General features: G+C 50.7%; 1 protein-coding gene across 7 annotated transcripts in view; it reads left to right on the top strand.

Annotated features, from left to right (window-relative positions):
- Nucleotides 1-3,773: 3,773 nt before the first annotated feature.
- The window catches only part of ZER1 (zyg-11 related cell cycle regulator), a 31,374-nt gene continuing 11,107 nt past the window's right edge, over nt 3,774-24,040 (top strand). For 4 of the 7 annotated variants that reach the window (XM_047070512.1, XM_047070467.1, XM_047070504.1 and 1 more), the window contains exons 1-8: nt 3,774-3,881; nt 15,439-15,692; nt 17,989-18,139; nt 18,343-18,779; nt 19,092-19,268; nt 20,138-20,252; nt 20,416-20,562; nt 20,931-21,104. In XM_047070512.1, the coding sequence (XP_046926468.1) occupies nt 15,535-15,692; nt 17,989-18,139; nt 18,343-18,779; nt 19,092-19,268; nt 20,138-20,252; nt 20,416-20,562; nt 20,931-21,104 (1,359 nt within the window). In that variant the 5' untranslated portion in view covers nt 3,774-3,881; nt 15,439-15,534. Of the gene's footprint in view, nt 3,882-9,282; nt 9,850-15,438; nt 15,693-17,988; nt 18,140-18,342; nt 18,780-19,091; nt 19,269-20,137; nt 20,253-20,415; nt 20,563-20,930; nt 21,105-24,040 lie in introns of those variants that run through there. The other 3 variants (XM_047070523.1, XM_047070484.1, XM_047070478.1) reach the window with 2 other exon arrangements.

Below are 24,040 nucleotides of genomic sequence, written 5' to 3'. Positions count from 1 at the left end.
GCTGGACTAAGAATCAAGTTGACATGAAACACATTAACAGGAGGAAATCAGATTTCATTTTGTACATGCAAGGAATCCACACAGATGTGGAAATTCCAAAAACAATGAGGCAAAGGGAGCTATGTATGTCATTTTGAACCAAGGAGAAGGGGGGTAGGAGTCTGAGACATCAAAAGAAAAAAATTAATTCATAGGAAGATGAAAAAGAGTAAATGTTTGGTAAACACGTGTTTGCTGGGCCACCCAGAAACAATGGGACACAGAGGACTTTGATCAAGGGGGCCTTGCTAGGCTCCTCTCTGTCTACTACACCTAGCTCATAATATAGTGTAGTTGTCTATAGTGATAGCTCTCTTCCTGGAGCAGGCCCTCTATCAATTCTTTTCAAGCAGTTGAGGGCAGGGAGGGGAACTATAGAGCTTTTCCTGAATCTGCTGGGCTTTCATTGCTTTTTTTTTTAAGTTTATTTATTTTGAGAGAGAGAGAGCACAAGTGGGAAAGGGGCAGGAGAGGAGAGAGAGAATCCCAAGCAGGCTCCTCGCTGATGTCGGTGCAGAGCTTGACATGGGGCTTGAACTCATGAACCATGAGATCATGTCTTGAGCAGAAATCAAGAGTCAGATACTTAAATGACTGAGCCATCCAGGCACCCTGCCCTCCAACTGCTTTTTAATTCAAAATAATCTTCATGCCAATGTGCACTATCTTGGGGCTGCCTTCCTTTGGCCTCTACCAGTGATTTTCAGAATATTCAGTTATACACATATAACTATTTTCTATCATCACCCCATAAAGAAGCCTTGTACCCACTGGCAGTCATTCCCATTTCCCCCATCTCCTCAGCCCTAGGCAACTACTAATCTACTTTCTGTCTCTATAGAATTGTCTATTTCAACATATGAATAGGCTCATGCACTGTATGGTCTTTTGTGACTCGTTTCTTTCATTTAGCACGTTTTCAAGGTCCATCTATGTTGTAGCATATCAACACCTCGTTCCTTGTTATTGCTAAATAATATTTCATTGTATGAACATATCATTCCATATCATTACCATTTACCAGTTGATGGACAGTTGGGTTGTGTCCACTCCTTTTTTTTAATATTTCTTTAAATGTTTACTTTTTTTTGAAGGAGAGAAAGACAGAGCGTGAGTAGGGGAGGGGCAGAGAGAAGGAAACACAATTCAAAACAGGCTCCAGGCTCTGAGCTATCAGCACAGAGACTGATGTGGGGCTTGAACTCATGACCCATGAGATCATGACCTGAGCCGAAGTCAGATGCTTAACAGACTGAGCCACCCAGGCGCCCCAAGTTGTGTCCACTTCTTGACTATTATGAATTATGCTGCTATGAACATTTTCTTTTGGGTATACACCTAGGAGAGGATTTGCTAGGTCATATGGTAACTGTTTAACTTTCTAAGAAACTGCCAAACTGTTTTCCAAAGGAGCTAACCCTTCTGAAATTCCCATCAGCAACTTACCAGGGCTCCCATCTCTCTACATCCTCAGCAATACCTGTTACTGTCTGTCTCTTTGATCACATCCCTCCTAAGAACATGAAGTTATACCTCACTGTGGTTTTTATTTTTTTATCTGAGAGACAGAGCGAGCATGCAAGTGGGGAAGAGGGGCAGAGGGGGGGAGAGAGAGAGAAAGAGAAAGAGAAAGAGAGAGAGAGAGAGAGAGAGAGATAAACTTAAGCAGGCTCCACGTTCAGCCCAACTCGGGGTTCCATCCCATGACCCTGGGATCATGACCTGAGTCAAAATCAGGAGTTGGACCCTCAACTGACTAAGCCACTCAGGCACCCCTCATTGTGGATTTGATTTGCATTTCCTTGATGACTAATGATGTTGAGCATCTTTTCATGTGCTTGCTGGCCATTTGTATAATTTGGGGGGAGAAATGTCTATTTAGCTCTTTTGCCTATTGTAAATTGGGTTATTTGCCTTTTTGTTATTTTGTTGCAAATTCCTTACATATTTTGGATTATTAGTACTTTATCAGATATATGACTTGCAGATAGCTTCTCCCATGCTGTGGATATTATCTTTTTACTTTCTTGATGTTGCCCTTTGAAGCATAACATTTTTAAATGTTTTTAAAATGTTTATTTTGATAGAGAGAGAGAGAGAGAGAGAGACAGAATGTACACTCCACACTGTTGGCATGGAGCCTGATGTAGGGTTGGATCTCATGAACCATGATGAGATCGTGAACCAAACCGAAATCAAGAGTTGGACGCTCAATGGACTGAGCCATCCAGGTGCCCCTAAAAGTTCTCAATTTTGATGAAATTCAATTTGTTTGTATTTTTTTTTCACTGATGCTTTTGCTGTTGTATCTAAGAGACCATTGCCAGGCACAGACTGACTCCTACATTTTCTCCTCAGAGTCTCATTGTTTCAGCTCTTACATACACAGGCATATTTTATGTATACATAAAGGACTAAGGGGGATACTTACCAAACTGTTAAGAGTGGTCATTTCTGGGGAAGGGAATGAAATTGGGGTTGGGTTAGGGTTTGAATGGGGATTTTCATTTTTTCCCCACCATGTGTTTCTGTACTGTTTGGATTTTTTTTTTTTTTTTTTTTTTTGCAGGCATGTCGTACTTTGGTAATTTGAAATCATCAGTAGACTTTTCAAAGGATTCAAAATCGTGCAAACATGATCGCATATGGTCACAGACTAAAAAGTACTACGCAAAAGAAAAAAAAATTGTGCAAACCTAGGGCATTAGAATGGTGTGGGAGTGTGGGGTCATGTCAAGAAAGTAGCCTCTAACCTGAGACCAGAAGGTGAAATAGTGTGTTGGCTCCAGATACGGCAAGAACTGTGTTGGATGTAGATGCGGCGAGAAGAGTGTGCAGCTGGGAAGAAATTATTTGAGCCCCAGGAGAGAAGGGGAATCATTAAAAGAACCAAAAATGTTTTAAACGGTGTGGATTGGAGAATGGAAGGGAGGGCAAGTAAGAGGAGGGGGACAAGAGGCTGGAGAGGGAGACACTTGACAGATGACCCCAGTCATCTACGTTCAGGGTTGTAAGCAGGGGAGTGAGCTGATCAGCTCCGAGTCTGGGAAAAACCCCTCCGGGACTGTGGGGAGAAGGAGGGGAAGGCGCGTGAAGACGCTGCCGCCGAAATCCAGGGAAGAGATGATGTGGACAGAGTCGGGCACTACTGGGGGGGAGGAGGGGGGCTCCAAACCAGAGGGTCTGAGCGATCGCCAGGACTTGGCGACTGGAATTGGAACTGAGGGAAACGCAGGGGCCAGGGCCGACTCCCAGATCCTCACCTGGCGGCCCGAGAAGCAGAGGGCGAAGCTGGCGCGCGTCGGGCCGCGTGGGAGAGCGCTACCTGCGGAGAACCCGGGGTAGGCGTTCGATGGGGCGCCCAGGCGCGGGGCGGGGGAGGGGGCGCCCAGGGAGACGTCGGCGCTGACGCGGAAGGTGGAGTCCGTCCCGCCCCTCACCACCGCTCGGGCTCCGCTGGCCCGCAGGCCTGAGCGGGCCCCGGGTCAGCGTCACACGGCGGGTCCCCCCGAGGCCAGGGAGCACCCCGAGGTGCGTGCTCGCGGCCCGGTGGGGCCCACCCGCTCTCCGCCACTCGCAGACCGGGCTCGGCCGGGAGAGGAGCCGCGGCGCGCCCCGGAACCTTCGGCCGCCGCAGCCCGTGTTCGCCGCGGGACCCGTCGAGGGGCACCAGTTCGCTGTTGCTAAGGGGCGGCCCCGGAAGTGACGCGCCCCGGGTTTGTTGACAGCGGAGGCGGCGGCGGCTGCAGGCTCCGAGCCTCTGGAGCCGGATCGGGGGAGGGGCCGGGCCCCGGAGCCAGCACCCGGCGGCCCTCGGCCCCGCCCGCAGCCCTAAGGGCAAGGTAACGGCCACCGGGTCCCACCCCCGGCGCGACCCCCTCCCGCCTGGGGCTCCAGTCCCCGGGATCCCAAGCTCCGCCCCGCCGACCCCCGTCTCCCGCAGACCCCGGCCCTAGCCTAACGAGATCCCCTGTCTCCCCAGGCGCCCTGGCCCCGGATTCTCACGGGCCGCATCCGCCGCTTCTCCTCGCGGAGGAAGCGAGCATCCCGTCCGCTCCCGCGGCCGAGGGATTTATCTGCGTCCTCCCCCTTTCCCTCCTGCCTCAGGCGCCTCAGCATCGCCTCTGCAACCTTTTGCACAGGTCCAATTCGGCCAATGGTGGGAGGGCTCCCTTCTCTGTCCCTGCTGCCAGGTCCGAGGAACGTGCCTTTAAAACTGAGCTCCCTTTCTCCAGAAAGAAAATGACTCCCTGTCGGATGCCCCTACAAAATGGGGGATCGACCTAGGACTAAAAGGGCTACCCTCTGCCCCTCCTACCTGTTGGACGAGCTTAAGTTCCTCCAAAGCAATGCTTAAAAGCTCAGGGACGGCTGGGCTTCTGGAACGGCTCCCAAAAGGAATGACAAGGTGCAGGAAATCCAACAGGATGAGAAGGGGATGGGCTGGGGTTGCAAACCTGAGGGCAAGGGGAGCCTGATAGGTGAGTTGAAAGTGAAACTGACTGCTGGCCACTATAGCTCTGTGGGTGGAAATTGACTTGGCTGCTCTTTGGCCCAAGGAGTCCAAGATTTCCAGTCTTTGCCTGTGCCTGTCAGCGTGCTTGGTGTTTGAGGGCGGAAGGCCTGATGCCTCCACAGGGCGTATGATCTTTCCCACAGAATATTTCTCTTCAGGGTTCAAAATGGGTAGAAGAAGCATTGAAGACAGCTTTGAAAAAAGTAAGAGGAGGCTATGCTTAGAGCAGGGGGTGGGGGCCGGTGGTGAGGGGTCTCTGTTTCAGTTCATTGCTTCATTCAGAAAGTAAGAATTATAAAATATGTAGGGTGCAATAAGTGACATGGAGAAGAATAAAGCAGGAAGGGCCAAGGGAAGGTCCAGAGAGTGGGTTCACTTTTTTATAGACGTTGATCAGAGAAGATCTCTAATAAGGTGATATCTGAACAAAAACCCGAAGCGGGGGGGTGGGGGGGTGGAGGGAGCAAACCATGCATCTCTCTACAGTCAGAGCATTCAACAGCAAGTGCAAAGGTCCTGAGGTAGTGTACCTGATGATTTCAAGAAACAGCCAGAGGACAGTAGGGCTGGAGCAGAGTGAAGGAGGGGAAGTGGGAACCAGATAACGGTGGGAAGAATGTCAGGGGCTGTCCATGTGACGCAGGGTCACAGTATCTAATGGAGCATCCTTTCGGAACTGTACTAACGTGTCTGGTGGTCAGAGAAAATATAGATTTGTTTTAAGTGACAAATAGCCGCTGTACTCTGGTCTGGCATTATAAGTACCCCTTTTCCATCTTTGTAATGACCCCTGATGGGATTAATACCAAAAGGACAGCCATAGAGCACTGTAGTGTTAAATCAGATCATGCAGCTGCTTCCTGGTTGCGAGAACTTGGGCAAGGGACCACCTCAGTGTCCTCATCTGCAGAATAGGCTTGTTGGGCTTAATGAGACATCATGCACTGCAGTGCTTACTTAGCACGCTATTTAGCACATATTAATGACTCGGTATGTGGCACTTGTGATGATGGCAACGGCCATGATGAGGAACTGTTTGCATGTGTCTACCTCCAAGCCTTTCTTTTTCGCACCAGCTGGTGGTGCCACCAGCTCTGGCTGCCTCCCTGAGCTAGTAGAATTTTGGAGAACAGTGGGGGTGGGGAGACAAAGTGGAAACTTCCTGTCACCCTTCAGTGGGAACAATAGTTGCATATCCTACAGGGAGGACGGTAGCTTGGTCTTGGCTTTCTTGAGGACAGCAGAAGGGGATGGGGCCTTTTACAGAAGAGCCCAGCAAATCCCCATTCTGCCACATAAAATAAAGAAGATGATGGTGTTGACGTAAATATGCCATGGACAGGTTGGGAAGGGCAGTCTGTGTTGGCCCCTGACGTGCCGTTGGGGTGCGTGTGCGCCTGATCTGCTGATGCAGAGTGTTAATCCAAGAAGTACCCAGCAGAGGCTCAGATTTTGCAGCCTGCCTTATAGGGAGTGGAACAATGGTTGATCTCCCTCCTCACCCCCCAAGCCTGGACTATATCATCAGGCCTGGGTCATAAGCTAAGCAGGGCGACTGGGCCAGATGATTTAAAAATGAAAAGCCAGAGCTCTTAGACGCTGAGAGCCAGCATATCTGAGCAGCCGCCGTGGCTAGAACCTAGGACTAGTCATCTGGGGACCTGGGTTCAAGCCCCAGCTCTGCTGCTGGCTCACCGTGTGAACTTGGGCAAGTTCCAATCCCCTGCCTGGGCCTCGGTTTTCCTATCTGTATGCCAACTCTGAGGATGAAATGAAACACAGGTCGTGAAAGAATTTGGTGCACTCTAGAGCTCACTACAAAGGTAAAGGACAGTTCTGGTTATTATTAGCGCCATCGGGATTCTGCACTCATATTTTTGGGGCAGAGAGCTTTAGAACCTCAGCTGTTCTTCATTCCTGAAATGCCAGTTCAGGGACCCCAGGTGGGTCATCGATTTGGGGAGCAGCATTCTTTATCTGGCTCAATCACTAAAGCTGGTTTTCCACCTTCCAAAATGAACAGAAGGGTCTCCCCAAGCATAAGTTTCTAGGAGATCACTCCATAATGATTGGTCACCACCTTCTTGACATTATCTCGTGGCACCTCCTCACTAACACCACAAGGTAGGCGCCGTTTGCAACCCATTGACCAATAAGGACCCTGACGGAGTCATTGAGGCTGGTAAATATTGCTTGGGGGGGTCTTGTGCAGCTGAGGCTCCTTCATCTGCCACCAACTAGCCACACACTCACTGCGTCATGGAGACCCTATGGATCACACGAGGTGTCCACTGAGAACCTCCCAGTCCTGTGGCCAAAATGATATATGCCCATAGGACAGTTCCCAGCAATACCATAACATCTGTGCTCAGGGTCTGAGGACACTCAGGGTTGTAAGGAGTCAGTGAAGGCTCATCCGCAGAGAGGAGACCTGAGGCGAGGAGAAATGGTTCCTGCCCATCGCGTAGTGGTAAAGAGAGCCAAGCACGTAGTGAGGGACCTTGGACAAATCATCACACATATTTGAACCACACAGTTTGTTCCTCTGGAAAACAAAATAATGTGGCCCTCGTAGGTTATTTGTGCCTTCAGCGAGAGCATGCATGGGAAGCTTGAAGCTCTAAGTCTTGAACTAACGCATCCCTCTATGGCTATTGCCGTGTCCCTGTAGACCCTCGTACCTATACATAGTCCATGGCAAATTACCTCACCATTCAGAGCCCCAGCCTCCTCATCTGCAAGCTGTAGGTTTTAATAACTCCTGCTTCGTGTGGTTGTGGAGAGAATTTAACGGCTTAACATGTATCAAGTACTTAGCAGAGTTCTTGGAATATGGTGCTCAGTGTGGGTGCGATCACTTAAAAAAGGTTTTTTAAATGTGTGATTTATTTTTGAGAGCAAGAGAGACAGAGCATGAGCGGGGGAGGGGCAAGGAGAGGAGGCAGGGAAACACAGAATCCAAAGCAGGCTCCAGGCTCTGAGCTGCCAGCACAGAGCCTGACGCGGGGCTCGAACTCACAAACCACGAGATCCCGACCTGAGCCAAAGTCAGACGCTTAACCAACTGAGGCACCCAGGTGCCCTGATGGATGTTTATTTATTTCTGAGAGACAGAGAGAGAGGCAGAGCACGAGCGAGGGAGGGGCAGAGACAGAGGGAGACACAGAATCTGAAGCAGGTTCCAGACTCTGAGCTGTCAGCTCAGAGCCTGATGCGGGGCTCGAACTCACAGACCGTGAGATCACGACCTGAGCCAAAGTCTGATGCCTAGTGCAAGCTTGGAACTCAGGTAGTAGCCCCAAGGCCCCTCTGCCTCCAGGTGGCACCAGTGAGTGGTGAGGTGCGTTCCTCCCTCATTCCATTTCCCCTGTCTTCCTAACCTAACCCACTCTGCCGATTAGGCTGTGCGGGCCAGACCCCTTGGGATGCTTTCCGATCCTGGCCGCCTTCACCTTTGCCCCTGGGACACCCTGGCGCTTGCCCGGACTCCCCTCACACCAGCTTCCCGCCCCCGATATCTGGCCTGGGATCTGCTCCTGGAAAGCTTCCAGCTTCTGTAAATAGGGCATTTGTTTGGATTTTTCCCCCCCAGCTCTCGGGTTAATATTTCACAGGGTGGGCGCTGCTCCAAGGCTCAGAACTTCTGGCTCCCCCAGCCTGTCGGCCGGGTGTCAGGTCACCGCCGGGATCCCATGCTCCCTTGTCTGGACCGCAGTTTCTCTTTCGCCTGCGCTGCATGGACAGAAGACTTAATGGTGTGGTGACAAGTGTGAGTTTGGTTTAGGATTGTGTCCCCTGTTGTCATTTGTGTGATTGCAGGCAAGCCTCAGTGTCCTCATCAGGAAGCAGGGTATGATCAGTTGTCAATACCTCATGCTGCTGGAGTGAGGTCAGGGCAAAGGCAAACCTTTATTGTGATGCATGCCAGGCACAGGCTGGCACAGAGGATCCCGGAGCCTGCAAGCAAAAAGGATTCCCATCCTCCCAGAGCTCATGGGCTGGGGGAGGGGTTGTTAGACAATTGTTATACAAATGACAATTAGCTTCAAGTGCAGGATCCTAGGGAATGTCATTTGTTGGTTAAATAAGGAACTATTTAACGCAGTTCAAGCGCGAGGGGCTCAGCGCCCCATCTGGAAGCAACCAGCACGGAGGCTTCGGCCACTGCTTCTGTTTTCTCCCTTCTCCTCTGCTCCCCACTTCCCCACGCCACCATGTCGTAGCTCAGGATGGATCCAGTGTAAAGAACCTGCTAGAGAAGTAACGGAGGAAGACACAGGGCTCTTACTGTGTCGCAGTTGCCAGCTTGTGCCCAGTTGCCAGTATCCCAGATGGCCAGTGACTGCCGTGGGAACAAGGAGCCCTCGTGGGTGGGAGTGGGGAGGGGAGAGATGACTGTGTCTGGCGGGCGCCAGACCTGCAACCAGATGGGGCACCAGTGGCAGGGTGCCCCACACCTCCCCGCCTCCGGCTCCTTCCTCCTCCAGCTCATCTCACCCCCAAACAGCGGGGGCCACACGGCCAAAGGGCAGTTAGCAAATGGTACCATCTGCCTGGTGTGTTTCTAGGGGGCTTTGGGTGCCCTCGGTGGCTGAAAGGGTGCTGTTCCTTCCACCTGGGGAGCGGGGCTGGGGCCTGGCGGCTACCTTCGTGACTGGGCTCAGTCCTGCAGAAAAGGCAAAACCCCTGGTGACGTCCTCTCATTCCGAGTGGTGAGCATTCCCCTGTGGCCACTGGGGCCCCACAGTGCCCTGGCGTGGCCGGCAGGGAGGATACAAGAGTGTGCCTTGTCCCCGGGTGCCATGCGTGGCACAACTTACAAGTCCCTTCGTCTCTTCCACGGGCGTGTGTGGAAACCCTACGAGGTGTCAGGCCCACACAGGGTGTCCAGCAAACTGCCATGGAACTGGGCCTGTCGTACCAGGGTCCCGTCCCCTCTGGCCTCAGCCTGTGCACATCTATTCCTTCTTGCTGGAACACCCTTCCCTTCTATCCCCACCTCCAGAGTTAAGTATGACTCATCTTTTGGGTCCCAGCTGAAATGTCACTTCCGAGGAAGCCTGCCCATGACTCGCCAGTCCAGGGCAAGTCCCCTGGCACAGGCACGCGGGGCCCCAGGTGCCTCCTTCTCCCTGAGGACACTGGTCCCGGGTACGTGGCGTGGGGTTCGTGTGCTTTTTAGGTGCATGTCTGTCTCCCCTCGGAGTGAGTATGCTCCACAAGGACAGGGACCTCACCTGGTTTCACCCACCACTGGACCCACAGTGCCCAGCGGACAGGTACCAAGTGAATACGTAAGTGACCTGGGCTCAGCGCAGGGATGATGCCACGTAAGACAGCCGGGTTCCCGGCCTCATGGAGCTGGGCAGCTGGAAGAGGAGTCGGATAACTAAACCAGCGTTAGTTCAAAGTATTAGTTGTTGTGGTGGGGCCATGGGGGCACACAGCAGGAGCACCCTGGCGGAGCAGGGAAGTGTCCCCAGAGGAAGTGAGGTCGACACCAAGGCCCGAGGTGTACAGGCGGCAGCTAATGAAGGAGAGGTCAAAGGCAGCGTGGGCTGGAGGGGGTAGGTATGCTTCCTGGAGGAGGGGCATGAATGCGTTTTGGGGGTGGGAGTAGTATTTAGAGTAGAAAGTGGGAGAATTCGTTGAACTGGGATGGTCCTGGTTGAAAGAAAATAGACTGAGCAAAGGTCTGAAGGTGACCCTGTGCGCAGGGCCTATTGCCAGTACCGCGAAGGAGGCCGGGCCAGCTGCAGTAGGGGCCAGTGGGCACTGAGTGGGCCAGAAAGCTGGCTGTGGTTCCGGAGGCCTGCGGTGCCTGCTGGAAGAGATAGGACTTGGCTTCCAGCAGGGTGGGCCTCCTTGCCAGCGGTGCTCCCCTGGCTCCTGTGGCCCCGGGAAGATCTGGGAGTGAATGAAGGCAGAGGAGGGCCATGCCCGGTGCCCGGGCAGCCTGTTTATTGTGCCTTCCCTCAAGGGTGGCACACGGCCCGTGGGACAGCTGGCACCACAGGCCTTGTGGCAAGAGACCCAGGCCTGGGGAGCACAGACCTTGAACTGGGCAGGGACAGACCAGACCCTGCTGTGTTGGGGATCAGAGCAGGTGAGGCAGGACAATGGTAATGGTGACAATGACAACGGTAATAATAGCTGCTTTTTATTGAGTAGTTACCACATGCCAGGCCCCATGCTGGTATCTTTTGATATTCTATGTTATCTTCGCACAGTACTCCCTGTTTTAGAGGAGAAACTGAGGCACAGAGGGATGAAGACACTTGTTCACCAAGTGCACCTGCTCTTAAGCAGCAGGGCTGGGACTTGAAGCTGCGTGGGCCTGACTCCAGAGCTCTCAGCGCACTGTCACCAGTAAGCGGTGGTGCCAGCACTGAGACCTTGCAATGTCTGAGGGCACAGGGCTCTGTGGCCGCCCACTGGATTTCTGGAGCAGCCCAGAAGGCTCAGATAGGGACACAGGGGCTCCAGGAAGCCGGGGGAAGTGCTGGGCCCTGAACTGCTTCAGAGCTCTCCAAGGGGTGATATGGTGGAGTCCAAGAGACCAGATTCAAATCCCAGTTTGGACAGAGTAGCCTCTCTGAGCCTGAGTTTTCTCATCTGGAAGGGGGGATCATAACCACCATCTATTCTATATTGAGTCTCATCAAGCCTGAGACTAAACGCTTCCCCAACATCTCATTTACTCCAACAGCCCTGTGAAGTGGGGATGATTATCCCCATTTTCCAAATGAGGAAACTGAGGTCCAGAGAGGTTAAGTAATGTACAGTGAATTGTAGAAGTGGATTGAAACAGATCTGACCACAGAGTCTGCATGTCAAAAAAACAAAAGCAAAAATCAAACCCAAAAACAACTATTGAAGTATAACCTAGATAGGGAAAAGAAGGCATGGAAAGCGTGAGTGGGCAGTTTGATGAATTTCCTGTCCCAGAGGTCCCCCGGCCACTTTCTAATCACCACGGGTTCATTTTGCCTATCTCCTCCACCCTTTCCGATACAGACCCTGGTAGAAAGCTGGTTGGGGATTAATTCCTGACGATCCTCGGTTCTATAAGTGGTTTTTTCTACCTTGTTCACTCAAGTTGAATACGAAGGTTCAGTTTTCATCCTCAGCCACTTGTAGCTGAGGAGGTACACTCTCAGAGCATCATTTAACTGAACCCTAGTCCCCTCTAAATGTAGACCTCTTTGGTGCCCAGGCCATTTTATTAACTTTTATTGAATTATACGTTTTTTAAGTTTACTGTGAGAGAGAGCACGTGAGCTGGGGGAGGGCCCAAGAGAGAGGGAGAGAGAGAATCACAAGCAGGCTCCATACTGTCAGCACAGAGCCTGACCCAGGGCTCTGTCCCATGGCTGTGAGATCATGACCTGAGCCGAGTAGTCGGATGCTTAACTGACTGAGCCACCCAGGCACGCCTATAATTTACATTTTTAAAAATCACACATCATGATATACAACTCCTGAATATTCACAAAGTGAACGCTGGACATATTCAGATAAGGGACTAGAATCTTCTCAGCACCCAGCCAAATCCCCAAAGTAACTGCAATCCTGACTTCTACCACCACAGATCAGATTTTTCTTTTCTTTTTTTTTTTTTTAGGGTTATTTATTTATTTAGAGAGAGAGAGAGAGAGCAGGGGAGGGGCAGAGAGAGGGAAAGAGAGAGAATCCCAAGCAGACTCCATACCAGCAGCATGGAGTCTGACATGGGGCTCACACCCACGGACTGAGATCATGACCTGAGTTGAAACCGAGAGTAGGACGCATAACCAACTGAATCACCCAGGTGCCCCTCTGTATTTTTAAAGTTAAATTTTATCAAATTTTATTTATTTTTGAGAGAGAGAGAGAGAGAGAGAGAGCACAATTTGGGGGGGGGGGAAGGACAGAGGAAGAGGGAGAAAGAATCTTAAGCAAGCTCCATGCTCAGTGCAAAGCCCGACATGGGGCTTGATCCCACAACCCTAGGATTGTGACCTTAGCCAAAATCAAGAGTCGGACACTTAACCAACTGAGCCACCCAGGCGCCCCTATTTTATTTTATTTTATTTTATTTTATTTTATTTTATTTTATTTTTTTATTTTAGAGAGAGCATGCACATGCAAGCTGGTGGGGGGACACAGGGAGAAAGAGAGAGAGAATCTCAAGCAGTATCCACGCTCAGCACGGAGCCAAGATTGGGGCTCAGTCCCATGACGCTGGTATCATGACCGGAGCTGAAATCAAGAGGCAGACACTCAAGTGACTGAGCCACCCAGGCGCCTCAGATTGTTCTGTTTTTTAGCTTAGTGGAGTAAAACATGAATGGATTCATTTGGTATATAATATGATATAAGCTCTCTTATGTCTGACTTCTTTCACTGAACACTGTCGGGTTCACCCAAGCCATTGTGTTAACAATAGTTTGTGCGTTCTCATTGCCATTAGTATTTCGTTGGTGATTACACCGTAATTATTCATTCTAATGTCAGGGACATTCAGATTCCTTTCTGGTTTTGGCTACTCTGAATAATACTGCTGTGAACATTCTGGTCTGTGTCTCTGGGGGAACATTTATATGTGCACCTTTGTTGGGTGTGTACCTACGAATAGAATTGCTGAACATTGAACATATGTGCATATTCAGCTTTGGTAGATAGTGTCATACAATATTCCATTATACTGTCGATGCACACCAATTTTCACTCCCACCAGCAGTGTGGGCGACATCCTGTTGTTCCGTCTTCACTACAGTACAAGCTTGGTGTTGCCTGTATTGTTATTTCCAGTTGAGCCATTGTGGTGGGTGGGAAATGGTATCTCATTGTGATTTTACGGATTCTGATGAGGCTGAGCCCTTTTGTATATGTTTCCATATGTTCTCTGTCCCTTATGAAATACCTTTTCAAGTCTTTTGCCTTTTCAAGTCAATTTTTCAGTTGGATGCTATGTCCTTTAAAAAAAAAAAAACGATTTTGGAGCAGCTGGCTGGCTCAGTCGGTGGAGCGTGCGACTCTTGATCTCAGGGTGTGAGTTCGAGCCCCATGTTGGGTGTAGAGATTGCTTGAAAAAAATATTTAAAAAAATGATTTGTAGAAGTTGTTTATGTATTCTGAATATGAGTCCTTTGTTGGATATATTATTGGAACTATTTTCTAGGCTGTGGCTTGCCCTTGTTTTTTTTTTAACTTTTTAAATGTTTTATTTATTTTTGAAAGAGAGACAGACAGCATGTGAGTGGACAAGGGGCAGAGAGAGAGGGTGACACAGAATCCGAAGCAGGCTCCAGGCTCTGAGCTGTCAGCACAGAGCCTGACGCACAGCTTGAACTTATGAGCTGTGAGATTGTGACCTGAGCTGAAGTCAGACACTTAACCAACTGAGCCACCCAGGCGCCCCTGCCCTTTCTCTTTCTTAATGATATCTTTTGATGAACAGAGACTTAACATTTTAAGGCAGTATGATTTATTTCTATATATGGTTTCTGGGTTTTTTTGTGACCTATTTAAGAAATGATCGCCTACTCTGAAGTCATAAGATAGACTCCTGTGTTTTCTTCTAGAAACCTTATTGTTCTACCCTTCACATTTAGGCCTGTGGTTCGTCTCAGATTAATTTTTGTGTACGTACGAACAGTAGTTTCTTCACTTCAATGCAGATTGGTTTATCATTTTTTCCTTACGACCCTACTTAAGGAATCTTTACCTATCTCAAGGTCATGAACATAGTAAGGGATTTTAGGTTTTTACTAACAGTTTTATTGAGCTACAATTCCTATACCCTACAGTTCACCTATCTAACAGAGATAATTCGTGGTTTTTAATATATTCAGAATTGTGTGACTGTCACCACAATCAATTTTAAGATATTTTTATCACCCCAGAAGAAACCCCATACCCATTAGCAGTCACTCCCCATTTCCTTACAACCTCCTAGCCCTAGGCAGCCACTATTCTTCTTCTGTCTCCATAGGTTTGCCTGTTCTGGCTAGACACTTCATAAAAATGGAACCATATGACCTTTTGTGTCTGGCTTCTTTCACTTAGCATCGTGTTTTCAAGGTCCACCCACGTTGTAGCAGTTGCCAATACCTCATTCCTTTTATGGCTGAATAATATTCCATTGTACGGATAGACCATTTTTGTTTATCCATGCATCACTTGATGGACATTTGCGTTGTTTCCACTTTTGGGCTATTACGAATAATACCAGTGTGAAAACATTAATGTACCGTTTTTTATGGGGACATATATTTTTGCCACGCTCAGGAGGAGACCTTTCATCCTTTTTTTTTTTTTTTTTTTTTTTTTTTTAGTAGGCTCCACACGCAGCATGGAGCCCAGCATGGGGCTTGAACTCACAACCCGCGATCACGACCTGAGCTGAGATCGAGAGTCAGACACTTAACCGACTGAGCCACCCAGGCGCACCAGAACCTTCATTCTTAATCATATACGATGAGATTCAGTGACAACATGTCTGTAAAGCCCTGGCATGTACTAAATGCTCACACAGTGACAGCCATTTATGGGTTAGGTTACATAGTAAGAGACACCCCAGTGTAGCTATTAACGAAAGCTCCTGTTATCCTCACCCAAGCATTGAGTCCCCATCACACGCATGTCTGCCCACGGACACTCTGAAGGCGTACAAATGCTTGGAAAAGGCCCCCTGCTCTTTGCAGTTCAAGCCACACGTAGATAGTGGCACAGCAGAGAGAGCAGGCAAGGAATCAGGAGCCTTGGGACGTGCCTCTGCCAGACTGCTAATTTGAGTGTGACATCCGGGGCCTCAGTTTCCCTACTCAGAGAGTGGACCTAGGGCAGCCAGTGGTTCTGGTTCTTATGGGGGACTCACTTAGCTTCTTCCTGTTCCACAGGCTGTGGTTCTGCCAATGATCCTGTGAGTGCCGGGGAGTCACCGCTGCCCCTAGGGGCTCCTGTCGTGGAGTGCCCCCCCCCCGCCTGTCCCCAGCATGGCGTCCGACACCCCCGAGTCCCTGATGGCCCTCTGCACCGACTTCTGCTTGCGCAACCTGGATGGCACCTTGGGCTACCTGCTGGACAAGGAGACTCTGCGGCTACATCCAGACATCTTCCTACCCAGCGAGATCTGCGACCGGCTCGTGAATGAGTGAGCAGGCGGGGGCCGGGGCACGGGCATGAGGCTTAGCATGAGCGCGCGTGGAGGCCCCGGGACCATCGTGTGCACCGTGCAGGGATGCGGCTGGGGATACATATGTGTGAGGGGGTGTGCATGCCCTTGGGTATCTGTGGGTGCAGGAGAACACTGGTATGTTCATAGCCATAAGGTTGTACGTGTGCATGTTGCTAAGCGTGTGGAGGGGTGTGCATGTGAAGGAATGGGTGTGTGGACACACATGGGCTGCAGCATGGGGTGTGTTTGAGTGTGTCCCTGCACGTGTGTATTACATCTACGAGAGAGTACAGAAACTGCATATAAGCGCAGGAGTTCTGTGCTGTTCCGTGTGCACTTGCCTGTGCCTGCAAACACGTGTCTGTTTACACGTGGGCACACACGTTTGCCCACTGGTGCACAAATAATGAACCCATGAGCAGGAATTGAACCGTTCAGAAAATCTTTGTGTGGGGGCACCTGGGTGGCTCAGTCGGTTAAGCGTCCAACTCTTGATTTCATCTCAGGTCACGATCTCATGGTTCGTGAGTTCAAGCCCCGCATTGGGCTCTGTGCTGACAGTGTGGAGCCTGCTTGGGATTCTTTCTCTTCCTCTCTCTGCCCCTCCCCCACTCATTCTCTCTCTAAATAAATAAACAAACTTAAAAAAAAAAGAGAGAAAAAGAAAATCTTTATGTGGAACCTCCAAGGACTCTCTGCTCTTAGAGGTTCCTAGCAGTAAGATGTGCATTCACTCACCTCAGGGAGTCCAGTGCCCAGAAGAGAAATTGTTAGGCCAAACAGTTGCATATAAAAGCAAGAATCTGTGGGTGCACCTGGCTGGCTCAGTCAGTGGAGCATGCGACTCTTGATCTCAGGGTTGTGAGTTTGAACCCTATGTTGCATGTGGAGATTACTTAAAAATAAAATCTTTAAAAAAAAAAAAGTTGGAACTTGTATGTGACCTGAGGACAGAGCCCAGTTTGATTTTTTTTTTTAAACGTTTATTTATTTTTGAGACAGAGAGAGACAGAGCATGAACAGGGGAGGGGCAGAGAGAGAGGGAGACACAGAATCTGAAACAGGCTGCAGGCTCTGAGCTGTCAGCACAGAGCCCGACGCGGGGCTCGAACTCACAGACCATGAGATCATGACCTGAGCCGAAGTCGGACGCCTAACCGACCAAGCCACCCAGGCGCCCCAGGACAGAGCCCAGTTTGTAATCATGTTCCAAGCATTTGATGCAGGTCAGGCACTTGCTTGGATGCTTTGCAGACCAGAGTTATGTCCATTTTACAGATGAAGAAACTGAACGCTGGGGAAGTTCCATTCCTCACATGAAGCTGCCCACGTAGTGAACAGTCAAGCCAGGATTTAGATTCCAGTGTTTGACTCAAAGCCTTTTCCACCAGACCAGGAATCTTACATTAGCTGACCTCAGCAGGGTTTTATTGAGTGCTTGCCCTATACCCAGCTGGGATCCTTAAACTCCTTGGCTTAATCTTCCTGTTGGAAAGGGTCCTGGGAGGGGCTGATCAAGGAATCAGAAGCTGGCTTAAAGATGAGGAGTGTGGACGTGTATGTTTGTTATAGATGTGTAGGGTTTCGGGGGGAAGAGCTTGGAATTGGCTGTTGATAAGAGGCCCCTTCATCACCTTTGCACCCATGGTGCCTGGGGCCACTCTGTCTCACCTGCACAGTGCTCGGGACCCAAATAGGTACTGTTAGAAAGAGGGGCTGTGGTGGTGGGGGGGGGGGGTGGGTCCCTGGGTGGCTCAGTGTGTTAAGCATCTGACTTTTTTTTTCTTTTAATTTATTTATTTTGAGAGAGAGAGAGAGAGAGCACACATATGCATGAACAGGGGAGGGACAGAGAGAGAGAGGGAGAGAGAGAATCCCAAGTAGGCTCTGTGCTGATGCGAGGCTCAATCTCATGGCCATGAAATCATGACCTGAGCTGAGATCAAGAGTCAGAAACCTAACCAACTGAGCCACCCTGGGGACCCAGTGTCCAACTCTTGATCTCAGCTCAGGTCTTAATCTCAGGGTCAGGAGTTCAAGCCTCACACTGGGCCTCTCGTTGGGCCCTGCTCTGGACGTGAAGCCTACTAAAAAAAAAAAAAAAAAAAAAAAATCAGTAAAAAGAAAGAAAGAAGGGCAGGGAATAGACGAGATGGAGGTTGCTGACCAGTGATGAGGGAAGGTTTCAGGGACAGGAGGGCTGGTGCTGAGCCTTGAAGGGAGAACGAGGGTCCCTGGGCTCCCCCTCAAGCCAGGCTTTCCTCCTTCCCAGGTATGTGGAGCTGGTCAACGCCGCCTGCAACTTTGAGCCGCACGAGAGCTTCTTCAGCCTTTTCTCCGACCCCCGCAGCACCCGCCTCACCCGGATCCACCTCCGTGAGGACCTGGTACAGGACCAGGACCTGGAGGCCATCCGCAAGCAGGTGAGACCCGCTTCGCCAGCCGGTGGGGATGGTCATGGGGAGGCGGCCTCGAGATGATCGGTGAGTCGGGGGCCGAGCCACGCGCCTCCAGCACAAGAATCCAGTGCATCCCCGCCTCGTACACCCCCCTCCCCAAGTTCAACTGCGGCCCAGGCCTGGGGGCGGGAGGGCAGTGCCGGTGACAGAGCTGTGCCTGCTCCCAGGACCTGGTGGAGCTGTACCTGACCAACTGCGAGAAGCTGTCCGCCAAGAGCCTGCAGACGCTGAGGAGCTTCAGCCACACCCTCGTATCCCTGAGCCTCTTCGGCTGTGCAAACATTTTCTATGAGGAGGAGAACCCAGGGGGCTGTGAAGACGAGTGCCTCGTCAATCCCACCTGCCAGGTGCTGGTCAAGGACTTCACCTTCGAGGGCTTCAGCCGCCTACGCTTCCTCAACTTGGGCCGCATGATCGACGGGGTCCCTGTGGAGTCCCTGCTACGGCCTCTCAGCTCACTGGCTGCCTTGGACCTCTCGGGCATCCAGACGAGCGACGCGGCCTTCCTAACCCAGTGGAAAGACAGCCTGGTGTCCCTTGTGCTCTACAACATGGACCTGTCAGATGACCACATCCGGGTCATCGTCCAGCTGCACAAGCTGCGGTGAGCTGCCGGCCCAGAGCTCACTGGGGCGAGGGTGGGGAGGTGGGTGTTGGCAGTCCCGTGAGGCTTCGTGAGCCCCTGGCCGGGCAGAAGTGGGGATGAAAGAGACAGTCCCCTTCCTTAAACCCAGTGTTCCGGCTGCCTCAGGGCTATCCAGGGCTTCTGGGTCCCCGCAGGCTTTTTCCCAGAATGCCCTGGAGCAGCTGTGGCGGGGATGGCCCCTCCCCTGCCATGGGCTGAAGGAGCAGGGGTCTCTGAGGCGGCCCCGACCTGTGTCCAGCTCTGACCTGTGGCCCCCGCTCCAATCTCCAGACACCTGGACATCTCCCGAGACCGCCTCTCCAGCTACTACAAGTTCAAGCTGACTCGCAAGGTGCTGAGCCTCTTTGTGCAAAAGCTGGGGAACCTGATGTCTCTGGACATCTCTGGCCACATGATCCTGGAGAACTGCAGCATCTCCAAGATGGACGAGGAGGCAGGGCAGACTAGGTGGGGACCCACCTGCCATGGTTGCCGGCGGGGTGTCTATCATTCAACAAGCATTTACCAAGTGCCCTTCTGCCGAGTCCTGTGCTGGGTGCTGGAGATAAAGAAACGAATCAGACCCTGCCCTCTCGAAGCTGTGTGAGCTAGTGGGGACAGATGAGTCATATTAGGACGGTGATAAGGGAGGCACAGGGCTGTGGGGTTGCCCTGAAGATCAGGAAGGAGGCAGGAAGAAGGAGGAATGGCATCCACACTGTCCTGAAAGCTCTTTCTGAGTCTCCCAGGGGAAAGGTGTTCCAGCAGAGGGAACAGCATGTGTAAAAGCTGGAAAGTGCAAGCTTGAGGAGTGAACGGGAAATTAGGACACTCAGACTGGATAGAGACGGGGTGGTGGCGTTAAGACGGCCAGCAGTATCCACCGTGCATTAGTCATCACAGCAGATTAGGTGTCTTCCTGGTTTGGTTGGTTGAAAGATCTGATTCAAACCCATCCAGCTGTAATTGGCTGTAAGCCCTATCCTCAGCCATACTTTAGCGGGGTTTGGTCGATGGGCATGCCCCTTCATGACTGTTGGTAGAACCTAAGGGTGGCACATCCTCACCAGAATGGCAGGTAGTATTTCCCGAAGGTGGCTGCAACAGTGTCTCCCACCCCACGTGTTATCCGATATGACCTTGGCACCCTTCCTTCAAGAGGTGGAGGGGTCTGTGTTTTTGCCCTTAAAAAGAGGAAAAAAAAAAAAAAAAGATGAGACTGGAGAGCCTAGAAGAGGGCCCCAAGTAAATGCCTAGCCACCCTCAGGGAGAAGCCCTTCTAAACGCAGGGCAGCCCCAGTCCACAGGCCACTGACCCCGGCATGCTCTTCCCCCAGCATTGAGCCTTCCAAGAGCAGCATCATGCCTTTCCGGGCCCTGAAGAGGCCACTGCAGTTCCTTGGGCTCTTCGAGACCTCCCTGTGCCGCCTCACACACATTCCCGCCTACAAAGTGAGAGGGAGTGGGGGAGGGGAGGAATAGGGAGCCCCGGGAGGAGGGAAGGGGTGGGGCTGGGGGCCCCAAGGGGTCTGCCCTGGAGCTAGAGGCGGAGCTGGGATCCAAGGATCCCACCGCGTGGCATCTTCCAGTGGTTCTGAGCATGTTCCATTCCCAGGTAAGTGGTGACAAAAATGAGGAGCAGGTGCTGAATGCCATCGAGGCCTACACGGAGCACAGGCCTGAGATCACCTCACGGGCCATCAACCTGCTTTTTGACATCGCACGCATCGAGCGCTGCAACCAGCTTCTGCGGGCCCTGAAGGTCAGCCCTGGCCCCAGGGGTCCTCGGTCTCTGGTCCATCCCTGCCTGGCAGGTCCTGGACTTGGCTGAGCCATGTCCCCAGAGCTCCCGTCCCTCCTCCACTTGTCCTCCTCATCCCCAGGACATCGGCAGTCCTGCCCCCTGAACCCCAGCCCCACGGTGCCTCATTTGTCCCAGCACCGGCCTTGTCCCAGCAGCGTGGGGCTGCCCTAGTTTCTGTCCCCAACCCCTCACTTCTCTCAGAGAACAGAGTCGGGGTAAGCTGCACCCCAGAGGCCCATCCGAGCCCCCTTGCAGAGCCCTAGGCATGGCCCTGTACAACTTTAACAGGACTCGCCAACCCAGGCCCGCACCCTGTCTCCATACAGCTGGTCATCACGGCCCTCAAGTGCCACAAGTATGACAAGAACATTCAAGTCACAGGCAGCGCTGCCCTCTTCTACCTGACCAATTCTGAGTACCGCTCTGAGCAGAGCATCAAGCTACGCCGACAGGTCATCCAGGTGGTGCTGAACGGCATGGAGTCCTACCAGGAGGTGACGGTGAGCCCCCTACCTGTGACGGCCCCGCATGCTCTGGCCCAGCCGCCCCTCTTCCTGCTCGCCTCGTGCCCCAGCCTCACCAGCCGGCTTGCAGTCCCTCAGGGGGCCGAGCTTGCTCTCACCCTTTTTTGCCTGGCACTGTACTGCCCCCCTCGCCACCCCCTTTACCCACGGCATCACTCCCAGACTCTGGGACCTGGCATTCAGGGCCTCTGTAACCCAGCCCCACCTGACCAGTCCGTCACCACTGCCATCCTCCACCCAGGGATCCTGTTCTCCTGCCCCTGGGCCTCCACTCATGCTGACTCCTCAGCCCTTCTGTAACACTTTGCTGGGAGGTAATTTTTTTTCCCAAGAGCTGCTTTTATTATACAAGTAACAAAACTATGGGGGCACCTCGCTGGCTCGGTCAGTAGAGCATGTGACTCTTGATCTCAGGGGCATGAGTTCAAGCCCCACACTGGGTGTAGAGGTTACTTTTAAAAAGTATACGTTTCTAAAAAAGAAAAATAACAAAAATTTCTACTGTAGAAAAATTATAATTACGGATATAAAGCAAAAAAACCCCCCATAACCCCACCAACCCAGAATAGCCACTGTTGCTGTTGAATACCTGTCGTTCAAGATTTAGCCTGTGCATGTTTACTTAGTAAATCGGATCATTCTGCACTCACTGTTTGTATCGCGTGGATTTTTATTTCAACAGTGTCTTCCGAATGTGAACATTCCCATAATCGACCAACATTTTTACAACAGAATTTCTTAAATAATGTTTCTCTTATGCTCACAAAATTAAGACATCTAATGCTTAGAAAACAAACAAATTCAAGCACAGCTGACCTTTGAACAACACAGGTTTTAGCTGCGTGGGTCCACTTAGATGCCAATTTTGACAAAGACAGTGCAGTGCTATCAGTATATTTTCTCCTCCTTATGATTTGCTGTCTTTTTTTTTTTTTTTGAAACTTCTTTTTTAAAAGCTTATTTTTTTGAAAGAGCACGTGTGTGCTCTGGCTCATGCAAGCAGGGAAGGGCACAGAGAGAATCCCAAGCAGGCTCCCTACTGTCAGCTCAGAGCCTGACGCCAGGCTCGAGCTTATAAACCTTGAGATCATGACCTGATCCGAAATCAAGAAGTCAGTTGCTTAACCGACTGAGCCACCCAGGTGCCTCCCCCACCTTATGATTTTCTTACTAACGTTTTCTTTTCTCTAGCTGACTTCGTTGTAACGCTACAGGATATAATACACATAACATGCAAAATATGTGTTAATCAACAGTTAATGTTATCACTAAGGATTCAGGTCGACGGTAGGCTATTAGTGGTGAAGTTTGGCGGGGAGTCAGAAGTTGTATGTGGATTTGCAGCTGTGCAGCAGCCAGGGATGGGGGTTTGGGGCCCCTAACCCTCGAGTTGTTCAAGGGTCAGGCATACTATGAAAACGTGTCAACTACGAAATGAAAGTTGTTCACAGTCCAGCTCTCCTCCACCCCACAGCTGGGTTTAACCATTGTTTTGTAATTGCTGGTGCCCGAATGGTGTTCAGTGTCCTCATCCAGGGAAGGTCGCTCTGGTGCTGACTGTGTGTTAGAGCTGGGAGGCGGTGGCCAAGCCCCATCCCCACAGAGTGGCAGGACGGGCCTGCCCAAAATGTCTGGGCTGCGGGTACTGAATCAGCGCCATGGTTGAACAGTTAGGTTGCTTTTTTTATTTTTTGCTATGCCAAATAAGGCTTTGCTGACCATACTTAATTGATTATCCTTATAATACGTGACTGGGAATTGCAGGGACAATGGGTAGGTGTATTTTCAAAGCACTTGGGATGTATTCTCGAATTATCCTCCAGAAAGGCTATGGTGGCGATGTAGCCTCTGCAGGGAGGAGAAGGCCCGCTCTCCCACTGCCTGCCAACTCCAGACTTGAGAGCGACTGATACACTGAGATTGATTTTATAATCAGGTCAAAGAGGTGTCTTTTTTTTTTTTTTTTTTTTGACAAAATGCTAGTTGAAGATCCCCAAATTAATAAACTCTATCAAAGAAATGAAAATTAAAGTAACAAGAAATTACATTTCATCTTGAGAGACCAGTGATCCCCAACGTTGACAAAGGTCAGGGGAGAGCACTTTTGCATGCTTCCCACTGGTGAGGTATGAACGTACAGCCCTTTTGGAAGGCAACTGGCAGAATTTGCCAAAACTGTAAATGCATCTGCCTTTGGGTCTAGGTATTCCACAGTTGAAATGTTTTTAGAAGGAACCAGAATGTTAGCAATAGAGAGACCTAGAAAAGTAACATACAGTCCACCCACACAATGGGATATTATGGTCAATCTGTACGCCCTAATGTGGAAAGATGTCCAGTGCATGTTGATAAGTGAGGAGAAGTTTCGGACCAATATTTATAATATCTTTTTTGCCTTTCCTCTCCCCCAAATATGTATATTTGCATGATAGAAAAATCTAGAAGGATGCACACCAAACTTTCAATAGCAATTTCTTCTGGGGAATAAAGGGAGAGACTAACTTTTGCCCAAATAGTACTATTTGACTTTTTACGGTGAGTAAGTATTGCTGTCGTAACTGAAAAAAAATTTTTTTCTCAAATTAAAAAATATATGTGTATTTGGGGAAAAAAAGACAAAGAGTTAACTAAGGGTGGTACCCTCTAAAGTACGATGATCTCCCAAAATCTAATGAGAAAGGATGGAGCAAATTAAATTATAGGAAAATGCCCTGCGAATACTTTAAAAAAAAAAAAAAGCCCACAGATAACACGAAAAGAAATAGAAGATGTCGGGGCGCCTGGGTGACGCAGTTGGTTAAGCGTCCGACTTCAGCCAGGTCACGATCACGCGGTCTGTGAGTTCGAGCCCCGCGTCGGGCTCTGGGCTGATGGCTCGGAGCCTGGAGCCTGTTTCCGATTCTGTGTCTCCC

Source organism: Lynx rufus, unplaced genomic scaffold (assembly GCF_022079265.1).
Source record: "Lynx rufus isolate CCGP_SWC_20201006 ecotype Redwood Valley unplaced genomic scaffold, mLynRuf1.p SCAF_10, whole genome shotgun sequence".
NCBI lineage: Eukaryota > Metazoa > Chordata > Mammalia > Carnivora > Felidae > Lynx > Lynx rufus.
The sequence above is the reverse complement of the archived record's forward strand: the minus strand, read 5'-3'. Positions and strand labels throughout refer to the sequence as shown.